This window comes from Tenebrio molitor, chromosome 2 (assembly GCF_963966145.1).
Source record: "Tenebrio molitor chromosome 2, icTenMoli1.1, whole genome shotgun sequence".
Classification (NCBI taxonomy): Eukaryota; Metazoa; Arthropoda; class Insecta; order Coleoptera; family Tenebrionidae; genus Tenebrio; species Tenebrio molitor.
In genome coordinates this window covers 5452930-5475571 of record NC_091047.1, presented here as the reverse complement: position 1 = coordinate 5475571, position 22642 = coordinate 5452930, and the positions used below count along the sequence as shown (strand labels likewise).

General features: G+C 40.9%; 2 protein-coding genes across 3 annotated transcripts; one reads left to right on the top strand and one right to left on the bottom strand.

Moving 5' to 3' along the window:
* The first annotated feature begins 115 nt into the window (after window positions 1-115).
* On the top strand, window positions 116-2713 carry LOC138124520 (uncharacterized). Of its 2 annotated transcripts, none has more exons than XM_069039584.1 (6): window positions 116-421; window positions 1074-1178; window positions 1237-1446; window positions 1498-1635; window positions 1692-1811; window positions 1868-2713. In XM_069039584.1, the coding sequence occupies exons 1-6, from the start codon at window positions 300-302 to the stop codon at window positions 2562-2564; spliced, it is 1392 nt and encodes a 463-aa protein (XP_068895685.1). In that variant the 5' UTR covers window positions 116-299; the 3' UTR covers window positions 2565-2713. The 2 variants fall into 2 exon arrangements, with proteins under 2 accessions (XP_068895685.1, XP_068895686.1); XM_069039585.1 differs by having other exon boundaries at window positions 119-421; window positions 1510-1635.
* LOC138124512 (unc-112-related protein-like) lies at window positions 2712-21042 on the bottom strand. Its single transcript, XM_069039573.1, has 8 exons — window positions 20702-21042; window positions 7630-8135; window positions 7172-7371; window positions 6619-6829; window positions 4681-4871; window positions 4377-4614; window positions 3603-3815; window positions 2712-3557 (listed from the first exon to the last, which is right to left on the bottom strand). Exons 1-8 carry the CDS (start codon window positions 20841-20843, stop codon window positions 3123-3125), a joined length of 2136 nt encoding a protein of 711 aa, XP_068895674.1. The 5' UTR covers window positions 20844-21042; the 3' UTR covers window positions 2712-3122.
* Window positions 21043-22642: the final 1600 nt, after the last annotated feature.

Here is a 22642-nt window from a genome sequence, read left to right as displayed (position 1 = left end):
AAATTTCAGTCGGCATTTTTGAACTCGACAAAATACAAACATAATTTAAAAACAACCGACCAGTCTCTCCACATTAAGTGATATGTTCATAATACGATGCAGCGTGAGTTTGCAGTTCTTCGTAGATATACGCTGTAGGGATATCTAGTGACTTTAGTTCTTCGTCGAGTGTAATGATATACGGTGGTTCCCCGCTTTCTGTGGTTGTGCTTTATTGCATTCTGGTCCTTAAACCAGAGTGGTAAAGATTACAAGTATTACAACGCTACTTTTTGCAATTTTGGAGTTTTCGTGGCAAAATGAAAAGTGATACTGGCGCAAGCGAGGCGCTGATGGCTTCAGAAGAAGATTGCGACAGACGAAAAGACACGGAGTTGTCGAAAAGAAGTTACGGTAATGATAACTGTACGAAAGAAGAAAAGTAAGTTGGGTTTTAGTTTATAAAAATTGGAAATTGTCACCACGAAGCAAAGTTTATGGCAGAATCGGCGGAAACAAATTATCAGAATATCAGCAGAAGATATTTTTTGAGATTAAAAGTGAGGGAAGGGGAAACATTTTATTGATTTATTTCAATGGTCAGTGTGTTGTTTCATAAGGGTCGTTATATCGCGCGTTCAAATGAAATCCTAGGCTGGAAAGGCGTTGGAAACCGTCAATTGTGCTTTTTTACAGCGTAGATTAATTGGAGCATGTTGAAAGCTTACCTAAAATTTAGAACCAAAAAGATTTTTTTTTCTTTCTTTACAATGTTTTACATTAAAAATAGAACTTAACGAGTCCTATTTCCCATTCTTGAAGTAAATATCTAAGAACACCCTTTGCTTGAAGACAAACATGTCCCGATAAACCCCTCTACAAATGTCATTCGTTTCAAACGGCGGGAAATTTAAACTTTAGACTGTTCTGAACGGTTTAATTTTTCCAACGCCTACTCAGCCCAGGATTTCATTTGAACGCGCGATCTATGTTATTTAACACTTTTGTTAATTGGATTATGATAATTGTGGGTAGCATTTTTTCCCACAGAACACAAAAGATTTAACGTTTTTTACACTTTGATGGTTTTGTAGAGGGTCTGCTGAAGACTGCCCACAAAATCGTGCCGATGAGGATGAACCTCAAGAGAAGCGGTTGAAATACACTGGCGACTGTCAGGACGATGTCAACTTGGAAGAGTAAGTCAGAATGTCTTCAGCTAATAGTTTTGCCTTCACAGTTTTAGCGTAATTACAGTAAAATTAGATTTGACGGTTTCGGGAGCGTCGACTCGGAGACTGCACCAAATCTTGAAGAAAATCTCTTTCAAAGTGGAAAAAATGGACAAAAACGGACAAAAACCTGCCCTGTTTTGGATATTGACGATTCGACGGGTGAAAACGGTTCGGAAAAGTGCCAAGATGTCGAGGAAAAAGTTAACGACTGTCAAATGGATGAGATTGAAAAGTGAGCTCTAATTCACTTAATTTTTGTATAATTAGGCTTTTTGTGATTAAGAAACTGTTACAGAAATGTAGTCGATCGTTCTGAAAATCTGGATCGTCTGGAAGCATCTCAGAACTCCTCGGAGTTGGTAGAAAACTCCAACGAAAATGCTGAGCAGAAGGAATCAAAAAGTTTTGATAACTGCCACGAGTAAGTTCGAATGACCAATTCTGGTGTGTTGTTTTTGTAATCACATATATTTACAGCGGAACCAGTTCTGGTGGTCAAGAAGAACAGTCAAGAGGTCTCCTTTGTGCCGACTCTGTTGCAAATGCGAGCGGGCAAGAAGCCCCCTCTGAAGAAGCGAACATTGTCGAAACAAACACGTAAGCAAAAATACAGCCAGTCAGAGTTTCTTTTGTAAAACGAGGAAGTGGTGCAGGAATCTGGACGCATCCGTTTTGGTCTCATCGGATTTGGCCGAGAATCCGCAAAAAAGCGTCGCCCCTGAGAGAAACGACCCAAACTCCGAGTCTGTTGTCGGTTTTGAAAAAGCCGGGTCCAACCCCGAGCTTCTCGGTGTGGTCCGCCGTCACCCCATGGCATCCAAGTGGGAGTCTACGTCTGACGAGCCACACGCCTTACTCACCGTGTGTCCCGGAACCTCTGAATATGAGACCGTAGAAAAAGTCTTCCAACTTACAGCTCGCGGTCACACTATAAACAAACTGGAGCGGGTCGAAAATCCATACTTGCTGGGTCATTACCTGTTAAAAAAAGAGAAAATGGAGAAGGAACATGGTACCGTCGAAGAAAGGTCGCTGTTTCACGGCACCCAAGAAAATTACGTGGATGACATATGCCGGTTTAATTTCGACTGGCGCCGCAAGGGGAGCTCGAGGGGGCACAAATTTGGACAAGGGGTTTCCTTCACGCCGGAAGTGTCGTACGCGCGGCATTACACCCCGGATAGGGTAATGCTTCTGGTGAAAGTGTTGGTGGCGAAGCTCCACATTGGCCAGAGTGACACAGTGGTACCCATGGAGTCTTACGACACTACCCGGAATAGTCCGGGTACTGTTATTGTGAAATACGAAGACGATGACTTCTATCCTCAGTATGTGATACATTACGAGTAACTCGGATGTTTAAAACGTCGTGTCTAGTTTTGTTTCAGTTTTTATTTTTACTACGAAGTCACGTCGCAGCTTCCGTTAGTCGTATAACGATGTCTAGTGTCAAACTGTGACGAGACATATTTTATTTTTAAATAAAACTGCTAAAAATATTAGTAACACTTTATTAAGGACTCACTCCATAAAAATAAAATTCATACATACGCACATAAAATATTTTGTATTATACCAGAAGGCTAAAAGTCTTGCAATTAACGAAACAACTGAAGCGGTTACAATATTGAAAAGAGCACCGTTAAAAAGAAACTAGTAAAATTAGTGTGTTACGATTTTGAAAGCTGCTCTTCTTTGCAACCTGCTGTCTTATATTGCCTTTGATCACCTATTTGTAAAAATATTCTATAAAATTTCGATAACATTAAAGTGAGGGTTCAACAAGCGACTTGGGTATTAAAGAGATTTCATTGCTGACAAATACTGAAACAACATTTTTATTTGCAACTATCCATGATCGTGTCGGGAGCAGCGCCCCCAGCCTTCTTCGATCGACCGTCGAGGCGCTTACGACCAGCCGCCGGTCAGTTTGTGGAAGAGCTCTTCGTTCAAAGTCTGACTCGCGTCCTTCGACCTCGTCGACAAGAAAATGTACCCTCCGATGAATTCGTGGACCACTTTGCAATCCGCCGACGAACAACTGAACATGATGTTGCCCTCCTCGAACTGGATCATCATGTGCTTCACCTCCCAGTTCACGTTCCACGCCTTCATCGTGTTGTACCGCCACGTCTTCTGGTGGTCGCCGGTCGTCAGGTCCATCTTCATGATGCGGTTGTGCGCCACCCCCAGCAGCTCCTCCTTCTTGTTCCCCATGAACTTGATCACGAACAGCGTTATCCCGAAGTCGGGCAGCGACTGCCACGCTTTGATGTAGTTCATCTTGGCCTCGACCAGCGACAGGTCCTTGACGTTCGCGTGGGCCTCCAGGATCCTGGAATGCTACGGAGGGCGTCGACCGCGTACCCAACGGCGCTACTCACTCACCTTTCCGCGCAGCTTTTTCATGAATCGCGGGGCGACGTAATCCTCCATCTGGATGTCGAGGGAGTTGGGGTTGATGGCGGGGCCGTCCGCCGGCCTCTGCATCTGGAGGAAGTCCAGGATGGTCTGCTTTTCCGACTCGTAACTGCTGTCGGCGAGGGACCGGCCCTTCGCCGCCAACCGGCAGCACGCCATCCATTTCGCGTACTGCGTTTCCTGAAACGCCAACAGATTTTCACCAAATTTCCCAAACAAACATTTTTTCGCAACCCCACAAGTAAGCTCCTTCACTCCCTTTTTCCCAAGACCAAAATGGCATTTCCACTCACAAGTAATTAACACTCAGAGCAAAAAATAAGGAGTTTTTTTAACTTCAAATTCCAAATGTCATTTGAACAAGAAAAATTCTCAGTGACAAAAACTTGAGATGAATAATATCCCCAAAAAGCGCCCGTACACTAGCGCACTGCGGGGATCACTCAAACTACACTTTTGAACAGGCCGTGGTGAAAATAACAAGGTGTTGCCATGACAACATACAATAAATTCTAATTCAACTAAATGTCAAACCGGATGAAATTTTCTTTCGTGACCTATTCGGGGGCCTTATCTAAGGCAAAATGATCGAATTCATTTATTTTCTTCCAATTCTCCCCATTTAGTCAATAACCCAGAAAATACCTATTTTGAGGCGGAGTACAAAAAGAAAATTTGACAGTTGAGTCCACCGTCTTTACAGTTCCCTGCTTTCTTCGGGCCGCATTGACCCCAACTTACGTTATCACATCTTATGTACATCTCCGACATGCCCTCGGCACTCGGCACTTCCAATTTGATTCCATATTTATTCTGGCTGATGTTGACGTCCGGTGTGACTTCGCAACCGCGCAAGTTTATCTCGTGGACGGGCGTGGTCCTGTGAATCATCTCTTCGCGCGCTTTGTACAGATAAAGATGGAGGTCGCGGCAAGTAAACCAATACCTCTTGTAGGCTTTCAACGTGAATCTCTTCGGCCTGAAATCAATTCAACGTCAGCACCTGATACGCGTGGGAATTTAGAACAGAGGGGGCTCTACTCACTTCAGAAACCTCAACGCATCACATAATTCAGGCACTTGGGTGATGTCGTTGGCGTAGGCGTTGATGCTTGAGCCCTCCAGAGTCGTCTGGAGGTCTGTTAAGGCAGCGTCGATGTCGTCTTCGGCGGGGGAGTTCACATTTCCGTTATCCAAGTTGGGTTGAGGTTGGTTTGCTTGCAAATTAACTTGCAACTACGACAAACACAATAAATGTCAAAAAAGAGGTCGTAAAAAGATGACTGACGGTTCAGGGTTTTGGGGAAATGCTAATTAGTTTTTTTTTTTTTTAATAAATTATATAATTTAATTGGTCCGCTGACGAGTTCCTTCTCTGTAATCAGTAAATTAAATGTGACATGCCAGATAAATTAAAAAGGAGAGACGCGATAAACGGTTTTTATTTAGTTTAGGGGTGTGCTGGCACGTATCTTGAAATTCTTTGCCAATAACAATTGTTATATCAAACACAGCTGCACCGAGATCTTATTTCTTATGTCCTCGAGTAACTTGACTTCCATACTCTAAATATTACAAAGCAGAAATTCTTATTTAAGTTAATTGCACTTAAGCAAACGAAAACAACGGTATCATTTAAAAATAAGCTACTTTGGGCTTGTTAGTTTCTTTAAACAATGCCACGCAGTTGATAATTTATTTATCATTTTAACAATTTCCCTTCTGTTATTTCGATTTGATTTCATTTTGCACCACACATTTCCGATTAATAATCTAATCATTTTTTTCTCCTCGACGTTTTACTCAGCTAATTAATAAAACGCCACATTTTCATTTCTGCATTTTAGAACCAGACAACACTGCACGTGGTTCGTCTGAGTCATCGGCGACACTCCAATTCATAAGCAAATGTTTTTTCTACGTTTTTAAACAACCATTTCCACGAATACACTCCATGCTATAATTCTTGGTGTGCGAAAGGTGTCGAACATGGTCGATCGTTGGAAAGTGGGGGGCGGGACAACTGCATTCGTGCGTTCCACAGAGCGCAGTTAATTCGGTAATTCCCCCGAGTGCAATCGTGATCGCCAACTAACCAGAATCGCACGCCCCAAAAAGAGGTAACAAGCGTTTCCAAACGTCCAAACGTGAAATCTGCAATAGTTTTCCGTTGTCTGTTTCAGTTGTGAACATCATGGCCACCCTCGCGGAAGAAAACTCACTTTTGATGGCACAGATATTACCGCAAACAACAGGCTGGGAAGGACAGAGTCATAGTCCCTACGTTCTGAAACCTTTATCTAGGGAATCGGCGGAATTTAAGCAAGTTGAAAGTCTATTCGAACGAACGAATCGGGGTCTGACGATCGTGCAGGTAAATCGAGTGGAAAATCCCTTTTTGTGGGGCCAGTATCTTTTAAAGAAAGAGAAGATGAAAGCCGCCAATTCGAATGTTAAAGAAATAAGTTTTTTTCACGGCACCAGGAAAAGTAATGTTGACGGTATTTGCCGCTACAATTTCGACTGGAGACGTTGCGGACAATCCCGAGGCCACAAATTCGGACGGGGTGTTTCTTTTGCACCGGAAGTGTCTTACGCCCGTCACTACACATTCAACGAAAACGTCATGATTCTTGCGAAGGTGCTCGTGGGGTGTACAACCTTTGGAAACAGCTTGACAGTAGTGCCCCCATCAGGTTACGACACAACCATCAATTCAAAAGGTACAGTTTACGTCAAGTACGAAGATAACGAGTTTTACCCACAGTACGTGATTCATTACCGTAATCGTACGATTTACGATCTGTCAGATCTTCGTTTCAATCTTATGGTTGCCGATCTGTCAGATTGATTTAAATATGTATCTTTATTATTTACACTAATTTGTTCATCAGTTATTATTTTTTTAATTTGTACTATCTATTGTGTTTAGCATCTAAGTTGTCTTTGAATAAAGAACTAAACTGCTTGAGTTACTGCTCACCTGTAAAGCCCCAAACATTAACATTTCCTCTTCTGTACAGTCGATCTCTTCATTGAGCAACTGCCATCTGGCCTGCTCATAGATCTGATTGATACGAATCGCGTCGTATTTTGGGTTTAAATCGTAAAAAACGTAGAACTTGAACCTCAAGCATAACGTGTCGAATTCTCTGACGCCTTGCTCCATTATCGAGAGGGACGAGTCGAGCCAACTGCAACAAAGATGCAATTGTCATTTTTATAATTAAAAACATCATTGAACATTATTAAATCAATTACAATGTTAATAATAATATTAAATGTCATAAAATCGTTGGGGTTGAATTTTTTTTCCAATTTGACAGTTCTATATTAAGTTGGCAACGATCGAGTTGCCATTTGCAATTGTTGAAACTGTCAAAAATCTACGATTTAACCTCAACGTAACGAAAGAAAATGTGAAAGAGAGCATTACAATAATTAAAACGCATTGGGTGAGTTTTTAAGTGAGCGATTGATTTGAAACCTTTGCGGCAATGTTGGTTGCCTACCCGCTCGGGTTATCTAACACTCACGCCACGTTCATCCGCGCTTTTTCGACGAGAGACTTCGGCCTGATCAAGTGCTTCCGAGCTTCAGGACTCGGTGCTGGCGGAGTCTGGGCCAGCATACTGTCGTAACTGCCGTTCAACTGTTCCGAACTGAGACTGGTTGTCAGATTGGGCGAGTAGCCGTTGGTGTCCGGACTGAAACCAGGCCGTCCCCACGTTCCCGTCTGAAACCAAACAAATTACTTGAAAAGAAGCAAATAGACGTCGAGATAAAATTATCTCAATTCAAATAAACACCCCTGACTTTTACGGAATTAACGGTCCATCAAACAAATCAGATCGTGAGAGAACGTTACCAGTTACGCAACCGCCAAATGAAACGATATTACGTAACCGCGTTATAAAGCGAGGTATCCACATTTGAAAGTGGCTCGATCGTGGACACCACGCGGCAGATCTGGGGCGTTTAAGCGGATCATTACATTTCCAACGGGACTGCTGACGGGGGTGGACGAGGGCGGCGGCTTCGACGGCGTGACCGGCGCGCACATGAACGTGCTCTTGTCGAGGCTGCCGGTGCTCCCGTCCGGACTGCTGTTGGCGATGAACGTGTTGGTGTCCGGGGGCAGGTTCGGGTGGCCGTTCTTCGCCGTCCCATTCTCCACCTTCTTCTTTGGCATGTCTTTGTAGTTGTATTTGAGGTGGTAGGGTTCGAGGGGTTTGCACAGCGACAACTCTTCCGGATGCCTGAGACCCAGGTCCTTGCACAAGTGAATCACCGCGGAAAACGTCTTAACCGAAAAGTCCACTTTCATGTCCAGATAGCGCAAGTCGGGCAGCTGCACCCGCAGGTTCTTGTGCATCGGGGTGAAGTGGAGGAGGGCGTCGGCCTGGACGCCGTACTGGTCGAGCGTCGACCGCGTCCTCGTCAGCCAGATGTTCTTGCTGGGCCACCAGAGCGCGTGGTCCGACCAGTCCATCGAGATCTCTGCAAAAAATCGACGGCTTCAGATTTCGAACAGAAAGACAAGGGCGACTGGGACTTTCTACACCTCTGACAACTCCTCTCATCATCGTTACACCTCCCATTTTTGTTTGGGTGTTTGCTTTGGAACATTTTCCCGCCACGACGCTCCTACAGTCGACGCCCCGCAACTTGGCAGTCGAACGAAACTGAAAATAACTATTTTTCCGAGGACGTAAACGAGCGCCGTCTGGTTTTTTAAATGGTTCAAGAGTGAGCTTCGCCTGACCCAATTCCTCGCAGAAAGTTCGACGTGTCGTTACCGGCGCCGGAAGACGGAGCAGCTTTTACTACGGCGACCTATTTCGAGGAAAACTGAGCATCTGTTCCGTGCCTATCTTTTATAGGTCAATTAAATAAAAGTCGAGCGCAAATAACGACGCGATCAATTCCTCTCGTTTATGACAGTTTCACGTTCCACATTCGATCGCGCCGATAGAACAAGCAAGCTGGAATCTGGATTGGCCTCGGTCGAATTCATTTGATCCCGGATCATGTGGGAGCCGGTTGTCACTCTGATGACGCTGATTTACTCCCGGTTAAAAAATGCCTTCTCGAACTACCTCAAAGCGAAACGCGGAGTTGCACCGAGATCAAAGAAATTACACGATAACGAGAGAATTTTCTTGTGTGCTGTTTAAAATTGGGACGAATCTACGGAGTAAGTGTCCATTACGATGTTTACGATTTCCGCAAACTTAACGAGTTTTTTTTATTGCGAGAGTGAATCACGTGCTTAAATTTGGTTCGACAATGAAGAAGACGCCGAAAACTATTCTTATCGCCGGTTCTAGAACAGAGATCGTTTACATAATCGTAACGTTGGGGTCACAACGAAGCACCGATCCGTAAATCACCACACCTAGTCCCGATTAAAGAATAATGTGAGGCAAGAACGTTGTTAAAATCGTGAAATAAGAAATGATGCGTTCAGACATTTATTTCCCTCGTTATTGCCGAGATTGGACGGTTTTACACCTGGCATGGCTATATTAGGTCAGTGTTACGTGGAATTTTAAAGCACGAATTTGAATTTCAAATTCTGGATCGGCATTGAAATGTAAATAGCTCATTTAATATTTTTGACGGGACATCTCGATGGGCCAAAAAATGAGTATCCTCCGCTCTGAATGCAGATTTCGGTCTAATCTACGACGATTGGGAATCACGATGTGTAGTATGCATTTTGTTCAAACTATTGTACATTTCGTAAAAGGTATTTTAGAAAAAATAGAAAACTTGGTCTGGACGATCTAACTTGTAAAAGAAGAAACGAAGAAATAAAAAAATAAGAGAGGTTACAAGTGGGAAAGTTGACAGTTTTTTATTTTAATCCAACAGGAGAAGATTTAAAAAAATGCTCCCAGCTGTAAAAAATCTGAAAAAATCTTTTATAATTGAAATAAAAAATCAATTAATGTTAATTTTTATGGCAGTAAATTGTTCGGTGATGTTGAATGAAATTGTTTCAAGGTTGGCTGTCTGCCGTGGCCGAACAGCTGCAAAGTGTTTTGAAAAGAAATCGATACAAATTGTAGGACGTTTCGCGTCTGGAAGACAATTTTGAAAAAAGAAAGATTGCTTCCATGCCACTAGATAAAAATATTGAAAAGGTGGGGAAAACTATTTTTGGCGTACCTATTTGTTTCTTTTTCATCGTTTTCTGATGCAAAATGTTTGATAAAAGTTAATTAAATGCAAATGCCGTTTTGACGTCTTCTAGGCAATCTAAATACGAGAAAAAATCTTATTATTAGAGCAGTACTTAGTGTAATAGTAGTTTATTTAACGAGTTCGTGTGTAAATTGGGCTTTTTTGGCATAAGTGGACCAGTTTAAAACGCGAGTGAAACGAGCGTTTTAAAGGCCCACGAGTGCCAAAAAAAGGCCCACACGAACGAGTTGAATCGAACGTTTTTTTGTTTGACGAGCCTCTAAAAGACTCCAAATTGGTTAAAATCTTTAAAATTAGCTTAACGTTTCGTTTTGACAAGTTGTGACATTTATCAAAAATCCGTTCACACAGGAGAAAATTCTCAAATTCTGACAGTGTCGAACAAAAAAAGTGTATTTGTTTCATTTTCATCATCTGTTTCTAACAACAAATAGTTATTTGTGTATCAAGGCCCAAAAAGTGCATCTTTTTCGTCCGAATGTGGGTTTTCTAATCGAGGCGGAGCCGAGTAACGAGCTACATTAATTTATCAGTCTACCCAATCTTCTACCTGTTTTTTAAAACAATTTGTTATGAACGTTTTAAGAAACAACAGTATATGTTATTAGGAGTAAAAATGGTTTTATGTGCTTTGGCTACCAATCTCAGCACATAAAACTTTATTTTTGCTCCTAATAACATAATATACCATTGTTTTATTAGGTACATACAATTTCATTACTCGACATAAAAAATACATATGTTCATTTTTTGTTTTTCATCTCTTTCTGACTGGAAAAAAATCCCTGAAACTCAATATGAAATTTTACACATTTATGTTGCAAAGTCGTTATTTTGGCAGTTTCCAAACTTAACATTCCGTTATTGATTCTTTAGGCTTACGACACAATCTATAAACTGTGTTTTCACCAGAAATATTCTGACAAGAGATATTTTCAGTCATGAAAAAAGAAATTTCTTTCACATTTCAATGTAAAAACATTGAAAAACGAACGAAAATTTTTTGTTTGAATACAATTCAGTAAACCTTTTTGACTCGTTAAAAATGAAACATGGTATAGTCTAAGCGTGCAATACATATTTATTTGTGTAGCAAGGCCAAAAAGTGCATCTTTTTCGTCCGAGTCTTGAGTTTTCTGGCCGAGGCATGGCCGAGGCTTGAAAACAGGCGAGGACAAAAGGCACTTTTTGACAGAGATGCACATTAAATTTTTTAGGCGACCGCACGAACTACAAAGCAAAAGACATCATTTGAAAAATTACAAATTTATTTTGTATCTACCTTTTGCAAATATGTACATATGTAGATCAATTTATTAATACATATGTATTAACAATTTTTTTTATAAAACTAGAAATTTTCTATTCACAATATACAATTACTTATTTAGATAATTAATTGTGACGACAATTAATTAATTATGTAATTAATTTTGTCCGTTTCGATGCTAACTTACTAAACAGACCAACAGATGGTGCCACGGTCAGCGTCCGAAAAAGAGTTACTTTTCGTCCGCTTGTGAGTACATACATAAAATTACCATTTTCATTAGGATGTCTAAAAAATGTTTTTGATTATGATACGAATTACACATTGCAAAAAAATGTAACATTTCAAAATTAACCACTGTTTTATTTAACCACCATTAATCTATTCCACGAAAATACTCGATTTTATGACGTCCTTTTTCCAACAAAATGACAATCGTCGAACATGTTCCGGGAATAAATAAACAAATCCCAAATTTCTGATGACAACATTTTAACACTGTGTGGTTATGATACAAACTCTCCAATCAAAGTGTCAATGATATTTACGTACAAATACATTTCTTTGTTGTTTGTTAGTTTGTTACTGCACTCAATTTCCGATGAGTCAACGAGGAAGTTTTCACTTTCATCAAATAGAACCAAATAAAAAATTTCTGGTCCAGATAAAACTCTTCAAACCGGAGGATCTCCCTCCAGTGGCGTAACACTCGTGACGCAACCTTAGTAATTTTTATTTAGCCGTTTCGCAAGTCCCTTTGTAAAAATTACGTAAATATGTACACACGCAGTAAACTTTGACGCTTCTTTGTGGCGTCAGGAATGAATCAGATAATGAGTGTGTACCTTACTTGTACGGATATCCGGTAGATACTCGAAAACTGGTGATTATTTAACCATGCCAACCTCAACTTCCTCCGGCGACTCCTTTCCAGAAGGTTTCCGTCCTATCGCCGATTTGTAAAAATACTCGCCTTATTTATAAATTTTACGCGTTTCTCTCCACCGCCGGAAGTTACCTTCACCTGGCTATTTGCGGCCGCACCGAAATAAATCCGCCCAGTCGATCCGACTCCTTCCTCTTGGACAATCGAAACGGATGCTGCATTTATGCATCGCGCTGAAAATCGCGGTGCAACAATCACCAGACAGATAAACAACGAGCCAACGCAAATTTGCATTAAATGCGTCGTTAGCGCACGGTGCGGTGAAATCGCACGATGGGCGTTTGCCGCCATCATGTGCAGATGGTTCGTGGGTGATGGGGGTCGGATCGATCCTGCAGCTGCTCCCCCATTGTGGACTTTTCAAAAAATTTCCCGTCTTCGAGCAACCTCCGCCTTCGCCGCCGCTCGATTACGCACCCGCTTACTACAGCCGCCAAGTTGTGACGTTTATTTAAAACAGATGTGTCCGGTCTGTTTTATTTCTGTTTCCGAGCGGGCACAAAAAACACGCGTCAAAACCACCGGAGTGAATTTTGACGAGCCGCCACGGATCACTCTTTGGCGCCCAATTAGTTTCCATTGCGATTTGGTGTGGGCGCCCGTGTTGACCCAGATAACCAGCAACGGGAGATAATTCGAGGGTCGGGTTTGACGCGGTGTTTTGACGCACGGTGGGATCTGGAATTGTGATTTTTGTTGAAGCTTTGTAATCTGGACGTAATAAACACCATCTGTTTTCGTTGGGCTAAGGTTGAGTTGGTGTTTTGACGATCATTTCACCTTTGCAAAAACATTCAACACGTATTTCCAAGGTAGTGTGGGTCAACACACCTCGGTTTACTATCGAAGATTAAAATAAATATTAACTTGAATTCTGTTTTATACAAATATCGCATCTGGATCGCGGATTGCTCAGAATGTACCGAACACCTAGATTTATCAATTGTGAACGAGCAAAATGTTTCTCCATTAATGTGCTACAACAAAATAAATACAAGCATATTGCCACAACACATTTTGATAACAAATATGTTATTAATATTGTTGTTTTCATCTTTTCTATTTTTAACATGTTTACCCACTATCAACGATTATGAATGAAATAACTAGAACAAATACTCGTATTATTGTACCAACAGATTTTGTAGTACGTTAAAATTTCATATTCGTATCTATCTAATCTATTTCATAACTAGATTTATCCAAGACCACTTTAATAGTAGTTTATTCAATGAGTTCGTGCGTAAATTGGGTGTTTTTTGGCACGAGTGCCAAAAAAAGTCCCCTTAACCCCTTAAAGGCTCTAAATCGCTTAAAATCTTTAAAATTAGCTTGCCGTTTCGTTTTGACAAGTTGTGACATTTATCAAAAATCCGTTCACACAGGAGAAAATTCTCAAATTGACAGTGTCGAACAAAAAAAAAAAAAAAAAAAACAGTCAGGCTGGTAAGTAACTAACATTTTACGAACATGAAATATATTAGAAATCCGTCTTGTTGAAACTAGACTCATTTTACAGTTTTTTGATTCTGTTTAAATGGAAAGTTACCTTGATATCTAGTTATCCTAGAGCCTGTCTGATTGGTAAAAACAAATGGAGTTACGATGGAAACCACTAAACAAGTATGACAGTTGACAATAGTTCCAAATATGGAAGTAAAAAGTTAACTGTTTGCTTGTTGTGATTTGAAGAATAATTGTCTCACAAAAATTTCAATTTTGCTAGAATTGGGTTGCAGATTTCAAGAACGGAAGAACGAAGATCAGAGATGAACGTCGTGTTGGAAGATCCATTCGGAGATAATTTTGGAGGATGGACGAATTGGACTTTCGTGATGATTTGGATGTGGAAAAATTGTCTGCTATGGGATCATCCAAAAACGCTGACCAAAACCGACTTGCAGCTGTGAGGAATCTTGAGGAATTTCTTAGATCATATTGTAGCTATGGACGAAATGTGGATCCTTCATTACGATCCAATTACAAAAAAGCAATCAAAAGAAAGGGAATTCCCGAGTTGCCTCTACCCAAGGAAGCTACAGGTTCAGAAGTCTGATTGTGAAAAAATCTGCAGAAGCGTCGTGGAAGTTTCAAGAGGTGTGATCTTCTTGCAGTATTATTGTATTAATTATTTACCGTAAGAGTGAGGAAGCCAAAGCTTTCGTTCACGCGAAATGCAATTCAAGTGAACGAAAGCGGCCCTACTCTCGAGTGTTGTATTTGGTTTTGTTCGATACCTCCTTATAAATTGAGTCTGTAACTTAAAATTTGTTCTGAGACCAACCAGTTACTTTTTCTGTGGGAGGCCAAGAACTTATCGATACCTCCTCGTGTATTTGTGTAGCATTAAATAGCATACAATCTATCTTTAAAAAAAAATGTTATCTACTAGTTGAAGGTTTTCCACGACGCATAGAAAATGTATCGGAAAAATTTATGGAAGCTCATAAACAAGTACTTTGAATTTTTACTTTACCCAGTATAGAGCAATTTGATAATTCTAACAAAAATGTTATCTTGCAATGAAATATCGTTAGGAAATTCCAATGATAAGGAAAGACTTTTTTCCGTGTGTAATATATGGGGTTCTCTTTTTTATTCTAACACTTCCAAATTTTATCATCTGAAGATTTTTTCTATTTTTGGAAATTTTCCACCATCATAAAATCTTATTGCAGTAACTAACTACCTGGAAACATTTTAAATGTACACGTATATTTGATCACAACTTGTTTGTTTTGTGACACATTCCTTCACAACATCCAGCACAAGATTTACATCAGCTGATTCATGAAGAAACAACAGCTCGAATCCGCGTTTTACAAAAGACTTGGATTTTACGAAGGGCAATGATCTCATTTTATTTTTGTATTCCACATCCCATGAGAAAACTAATTTGGCAAAGCCTGTAATAACAACTCAGGACCTGTTTCCACACAAATACCTGTATTTAACGCCACCAAATTAGACTTTGGTAAATTAAATAAGCAAATAAACGGTGCTTATAGACTTCTCATGTACAGCTGCTCCATAACTACGACCTCCAATTTCCGAAAGCAAAAATAAGCACACTCGTATTTTTATCTTTCAAATAACAAATGGGGTCGAGCAGGTCGTGATTGTCCGTCTTTTACAAACGCAGTCGTCTTTTCAGTTGCTTTGACATTTCCTTCAGTCACATAACCTCTCTTTGACATTTCAATACGAATTAATTCGTAAACTGAAAATAAAAACATCCTGTCGCATCAAGGAAAACACTTGGTCGCTGAATCAACGACGTCTGACATCTATGACTCGGCAGCTGAGGAAGCTACGCCATACGTTAACGGACACAAAAGCCAGGTCACTCCATCACAGATATCTTTGAACACGCGTTATCAAAATGACACGAAGCTTCGTAGAATAATGAGGAAACGGTTGTCAGAGGACATTCGGGACATTTTATTTAGTCATCTGTCAATTATCTTTACCCGAAAGCCCACGTTTTTCCCACTGAATCATTTTTTGACACCTTTCCTTAATTATTTGTCAAAATCCACTGTCATTGCATCCCATTAATATTACTATTGAGATTCCAGCGAAGATCTCCATATCTTACTATTGAATTGTTACCTGTCAAAGTCAACTTCCGCATAACTTGCACAGTTGGGGACACGGAATTTCAGACGTCAAATTTATGTCAATTCAAAAATGTCAATGTAAGGCACGCTTTATTGTCATTAGGATTGACGTTTGAAACTATTTGACACTTGAAAGTTTACTTTTAAGATGTCAGTATGATAAAAATTACAAAAATCGAAAGTGAGGTTAGTTATGTCAATCGAATGACAAACCGTCCAAGATTCCGTGTCCGCAATAGTATAACTGTTGATTTTTTTTTTTAATATGTACATAATGTATCTTCATCAATCATCTCCGACGACTTTTAATGCTTCCAACATTGTCTTTTTGCCAATTTTTTTTGTTTTTTGTTATTTCTTCGACAACTAATCTACTGACTAAAATACTGACGTCCTTTTCGCTTGTCTTTGTTCCAAGTCATCCCTCTTCGCGAAATTCGACGAAAGCAATGACGATCACCCACCAACGATGACTAACGTTTCCTCTTGTCGCGTGTACCATCACCATACAATCACCATTAAATCACTTTGACTGTTTCCCATTATCCTTTTGTGTGAAACTCCGTGGCATTCCAGAAATTCCCGCATTATGCAACAATCCTGATTTCCATGTGGTCCATTCTTCTGCTCCCATTACAATAAATCACCATTAGCTTAAGTGGATTATCGTGATTTAATTCATGTGGTGCGCCACGCTACAATACGATAAACGTACGATCGAGTCTATAAACAAATCAAAGCCAATTTATTGTTATTATCGTTCGAAGGAAACGCCACCATTCCAATTATTCCCGTCGACACGTGCCCCGCCGGTGCATTTCTCGCGGCGCAGGTTCGACGAACCCCATGTTCCAGACTTGATGCACCGTACCCTCGACCATTTCGGTGGGCAAAAGTCATCATTTTCACCGAAAATGTCACGACTCGAACAAAATCCCACTTCCACTTGGACGCTGCGGAGCGCGGTGCAGATGGTCCTCGGCACCCTCCCCCTCTGCCAATTACTGAGCGACAATTAAGTCGTCTTAAATCGTCGATGCAAGCGCTCGGGAGAGATATCATCATTCTCCGCTCTGTCTGATTCATCGAGCCGTGTTTACGCTCTGATCCAAACATTCGAAGATGCACCGAAACAGACTCCGGCTGGGTCTGAAATGCGTGTTTACCAACCTGACTAACTAACTGTTAAAAGGGGGCAAGATCCCGTGCGGATATGTAGGCGACTAGAAAGCACCATGTATTGACCATAAACGGAGTGACATAATAATCGACCGATTCTTGCACAACATGCAAATACCCAAGAACAGAGACGGTTCTGTTTGTGCCGTTAGAACCGCAACTCGTTCCGACGTTTTTAGTCAGGCCGAGTTTCACAGACCGCAATTTCCGCAGTTCGTTGCCTTACAAGAGAGCGCGTTTTCACGAATCATTTTCCGATTGTGGAAATTCCTACATTGGACCCTTGTGCCAACGATGACAAATCATCACTTACCAGTGATTACCGCAACTTAACTCTAATGAGAAAATCTTGCGATATCACCGCCGGTTGCTTCGACGTACGTCTGTGATAGACGTTCGAGTCAGCCGTCAGTCATGAATTTTTGAAAACGAGTTTGTGTTGCACGTCCTGACCCAGTCCTGACAAACCGTTTTCTCACATTGCAGAAGAAATCTGGCTCGAGAAGTGGATGTCACGTGCTGTTTGGCCCATATGGCTACAATACAAATGTCAAGTCCGCCCATACCTTTCTAGTAAGGTGGTCAAATAAGATTTGTTGTATTCTGCAGTCAGCAACGAGTGTCTCTGTTGACAGGTACCGTAAGCGTCTGAATAAAGCTGAGACGTTCTTTTAGCAAATCGCAGCCTATCCAAAAATCATCGATTTAAGATTGATTTGACATTTCTTTGCGTCACCTGTCATTTATGAATCTTTCAAAACCAGTTGTTTGCTGCATTTTTTCACCTAGCCTCGACGAGAACTGGACGTCACGTGGTGTTCAGCCTATATGGCTACAACACAAATCGCAGCTCCGCCCATGCTCTTCTTCTAGTTTTGAACGCATAAACTGTATGCTTTCCTCAAACGTAAAATCCAGCTTTTAAGGAGATAATTTGCTTTTTTACATCTTCGTTTGTAGTCCTTTGTGGGTTACCACAAGAGAAATACACATTAAATGCATTTGATGGCTTTCTTACGACTGTTGCATAAGCTATTAGTAGATATTTACGAATACAGGAATACAATGGTCTTTAGTTGACACATCGAAGCGTCAATATTGTAGAGACTTGTTAAAAAGTGTGTTAAGTGGCTCCAGTTGAGATTTCTTCAATATCAAAAGTCCCAACACCGGTGGCAACAAACAGTAAGCGTTAGCAATTTTGTGAATATCTAACGAGACTATCTGGCGCCATGTTGACAACATGGCGCCCCAGTCCACTAGATTTATGAGAAATGACTTCTTTCCCAGATCATCTTTTAGGGTAGAAACGTCACGTTTTCGCTTTATTGACGAACGATATCACGATATACAAATCGGCAAGGTCACCGTAGATAACTGTAAAGGGTGTTTCCCTTCGTCTTCAGATAAACACCCAATCGTCGCTATCTTTCCGTTAGGGGGCTCGGTTCCCACACCTTGCGCTTACGCAACAAGCAAAATGTGTTCAATTTAGCAGTTTCGTATAAATAAATCTGACGGCTTTGTTTGACCGTGTGTGGGGAACAGGTTTGCTGCACCTCTGGAAATAGACCGATCGGTTTTAATTAATTTTGATTTATTGCAAAAGAAGAGGATGGCTCGTTCGACGGGACACTCCCGGCCCTTGGGTGTTCAGTGACGTCATCGGTGTCACCGCGACCCGTCTTTCAGGTGAGGCAGGGTGTATTCTTTTATTTGGCCAGGACGGTGTCATGGTCAATCGGATAGCCTAGGCAACCGTACGACCTTGCTATCCGCACTCTCTCCTACCATCGTGCCTCACTCCGAACCATGTACGGTAACAGCGCACGAAATTTCGACGCGCTTTTCAAAGGGGACACTGTTTATTTTACCAATAAACAGAGATATGATAATGGAATTCCGGTTGTGTTGACACCGGAATGTCGAAGGTCGTGAGCCGTTTTGCTTGGGATGACAATTTCTTATCGATCCTGCACGGGGGTGTCCTGTTCCCTTTCGTCGTCCATCGCCTGGTCCCTGGTCAAAAGTCGCGAGTGCTTTAAAAGGAGATTTGGTCGGCGAAATAAATGCCAAGCGAGTGTGGCGAAATCCAAATGGCAAAAATTTTATTGGCGGGAGATTGATTCGGATGAAAGTAAGCCACTACAGCCGTTTCGCAATCACTTCATGGGCGGATTTTGAAACTTTCTGTCTTTTTTCAAATTAATTAATTACGAATTATGGTCGTGCACGAATACAAACGCCCAAGCTACACCTCTCAGGCTGTGACATCACGAATCTAAATTCGTGGGTACACAACATTTTATACGCAGTGTTTATCGTTGGAATTATTCACCGAGTCTGTGTTTACAGAGATGGCGTTAAATTAAATCGGAAAGACCTCTCTCGCACACTTTTACTCCCGATTTCAGGTTTTAATTGATGGCAGGAGCAATTCACTATCTATAAAAACTTCAAACTCGAAAGTACTTAACGCATTCACCATTTACATATAAATTCGTATTATTAAAACCAGACTTGGACTCTTGCTATCAAACAACCAAAGGTCATTGCCAAGTCTACTGCATTTTTATCCTCTATTCCACTTTATTATCATTTTCCTATAGAAGACTAAACATTTGTAAATTGTTCAATTTCAATCTTCTCTTCCATTAATTTCATTTTACCTTGAAAATAATCTTAATCATGCAATTACTTATCTCAGATAGTCACAGTTGTCTACAAAAGAATAGAAACAAAATGTCATAAGAAATGTGATAAGATGGCTCTCAATTAAGCTACAATCCACATCTCTTGTTCGATAACCCCATCGATCTCTTCTTATCTCTAAAATCGAGAATTTAACGATTGATAAAAGTGAATGTAGCAAAAACTGGGCCTCAGGAAGCTTGAAGCATTTGTGTCAATTGTCCATCATTACATCAATTGTGAATTACAACACTGATGCTGTAATGGCGAAATTGCGTTAATAGACATTCAAGTACGCTTAGCATTATGAGCCCAAGCTCTTGGTAAGTCTCCACGTTGGTCGGTCTTAAAATTGTCAGATAATTTAAGCACATCCTTTCAAAAGGCAAAAAGAAGACTTTACAACAGTCCAGGTAGTGTTTATGACGCACGTGCAACATTAACTTTACGATCTTCACAATACTTTCGAGCTTGTTACCAGGAAGTCTTTTGAGAGTGTGATTAAGCACGAATAATGGCGAGGCACGATTATTAGCACCATTGTTCGGCAGTTTTAATTTTTACACCAGGATTTCTTTCGTTTTCTCATCTGGAAGGGAGTCCAACGAGATTTGGTTGCGATTCTGATAGGAACGTGTATTTTTCAAAATGATTGAGTTCTGGTGGGCAACAAGTGTCGCCGTTGACAGTTCGCATGAGCGTGTGAATGAAGCTACGACGCGTTCTTCGCAAGTCACAGTCGACGGTGTAAAAATTTGCGGTTTTGTCGCAAGTTTGAAGCGGTGGAAGACGAATTTCGTCGCCAAATAAGGAGGAAAAAGCGTGCGTGCTCTATGAAAACACGACCATCTGCTCCTGAACAATAATAATCCGTACGTCACACGAGTCCGCCAATGGAATCGCCCAAATAGTTCGCCTACTGGATCACTTTACATTTCCTTTAGAGGTTATGAGTTATTTCCCTAATAAACGGCGAATTTCGTCGTAATCGGTTTGAATAAATTGGCCAAGGCCTGTTTTTTTTTGTCGGAGTGCGCGAACAAGCGCAACATTTATTAATAAACGGTGAGCAATGCACAAAACCGCATTCCTCCGACTGTTCGCAACAGGTGCACTAACTGTAAAAGAAACAAATTCTTCGCATACTAACCCAAGTCTTCGACGAGTCTCAGCATCACTCCTCCGATGTGCAAGTCGCTCTTTACTCGGAGCTGGCGTTCAGCCTGCAGATCTGTGACGAGGACCCGGAGGTTCCAGGACCCGTCGCCGACTATCTGACCGTTAGCGATCATTTTTTTCCCACTATCGAAACGTCACTTCACTATCATCAGATAAGATAAGAACCGCTTTTACGATGATTTATTTACATCGGCATTTTTGTTTACAACAATCGAGCGCGTAGACGCACACACTTGCGCACGAACATCTAGTCAGACAGTTCACAACTGTTTCTCGATTCTCGACCGGCGACGACACCACTGACACCGAATATCAAAACTCGGACTTTCAGTTGCGCCAACCTAAATATAGAGAAACTTCCTTCATGCGCGACGGTTGGCAATGGATTGTTAACAGCGACATCTGTCATTTCTTCACCCATTTCAAGTAAAATGTTGATTTTTTTTTTTTTTTAGTAAATAAATAGAACAGTTAATTGTTAACTCTGTGTCTTGATCTGTGCAGTTAACAATTGTTAACGGTTCTGTGGCTCAAGCCATTTTGGGCATCCAGGTCAAGGGTTACGTTTGAGACAAACCTAAACGTTCATTGAGAATCACATAAAATTATTTTTAAAATGTTTATCCAAAGTAAGCACATTTGTATGAACTACAATCGTTTTTTTAATGGTTGATTCAAAAAATGCTGTAAAAAGATGTTACTTACTGAATTCATTTTACAGGAAACTAAAAATGTACTGTAAGATAAGTATTAAGTACGTATAATGTGACGCGGCGGTAAGTTGTGGAAGGTCTTCTTGACCTGCGACATTCCTACACCGACCTCACCACTGAATTCCATTTCAAAGACTTGACGAACGTCGCGGCCATTGATGTAACAATATTTGACAGATCGAAATCTGACCAAAAAATTGTTCTTATTCAACATTGGGTCGACATGCAATTACTCGAAAGTAAATTTTAAAGTCAAAGAGGGAGAACCGAACTACTTGGCTCTTCATAACGTTAGATTTGAATTCTGATGGTTCGTTTTATTTAGCACAGATAGGTACCTATCTATTATTGTAAGTACAGCTTGCCCATTGTAGCTTGAGCTGTGAGGGATGCGCAAAGTTGAATAAAGAGGTCCTGGAACCAGCAAAGAAATGCGACAAAATTAGTGTTTGACCATTGCGCATCCGGCTCTCACAGCTCAAGCTACAATGGGGAAGCTGTACTTTATTATTCCACCACTGGGGCACTGGGGGAAGTGATCAACTATTCTACATATTATTGCCGCAATGAAAGCGAGTCTTTTGCTTTATGTCTGTTTGTTAAACCCAAGTTGTGTGACATTAACGCCAATAATCCTAGATAATACTCAGCGTCAAATCTTTTCAAAAGTACTCCTAACTACTCCCCGTTCAGACGCGACGTGCTTCATCGGGTCGGACAAAGCGATCAAGCTCTCCAGATCGTCCGTGATCCCTAATTACAGCTTACAGCACATTCCTGGGGAACTTACACAAATCATCGACAATGCTTAAACAGTCAACTCCTTTTGCCAAATGTTCGAAGCCATCTTGGACAGAAGGCGTGACCTCGCAGTTGCAGAAAAATTATTCATCAATCAAGAAAAAAAGAGACGGCAACACGAAAAAAACTTCCCGATTAATCCCTGATGGATTAATTTTCCACCAGTTAACTCACAAAACAAGAATCAAAATCTGAATCAATGAGATAATAAAATATGTACAAAATTTCTAAAATCATTTGACACCACGCTAGGCGCCAAAAATTATGCGCCGGGGATTTCCCCGATGACGTAACCTTCGGCATACAAAGGGCCTGAAGACTTCTTTCCACTGAACTACCGGGTTTTTGTGTACAAATAATCCACGTGCCAAATCTCTAAAATTGTCAACGCTTCACAG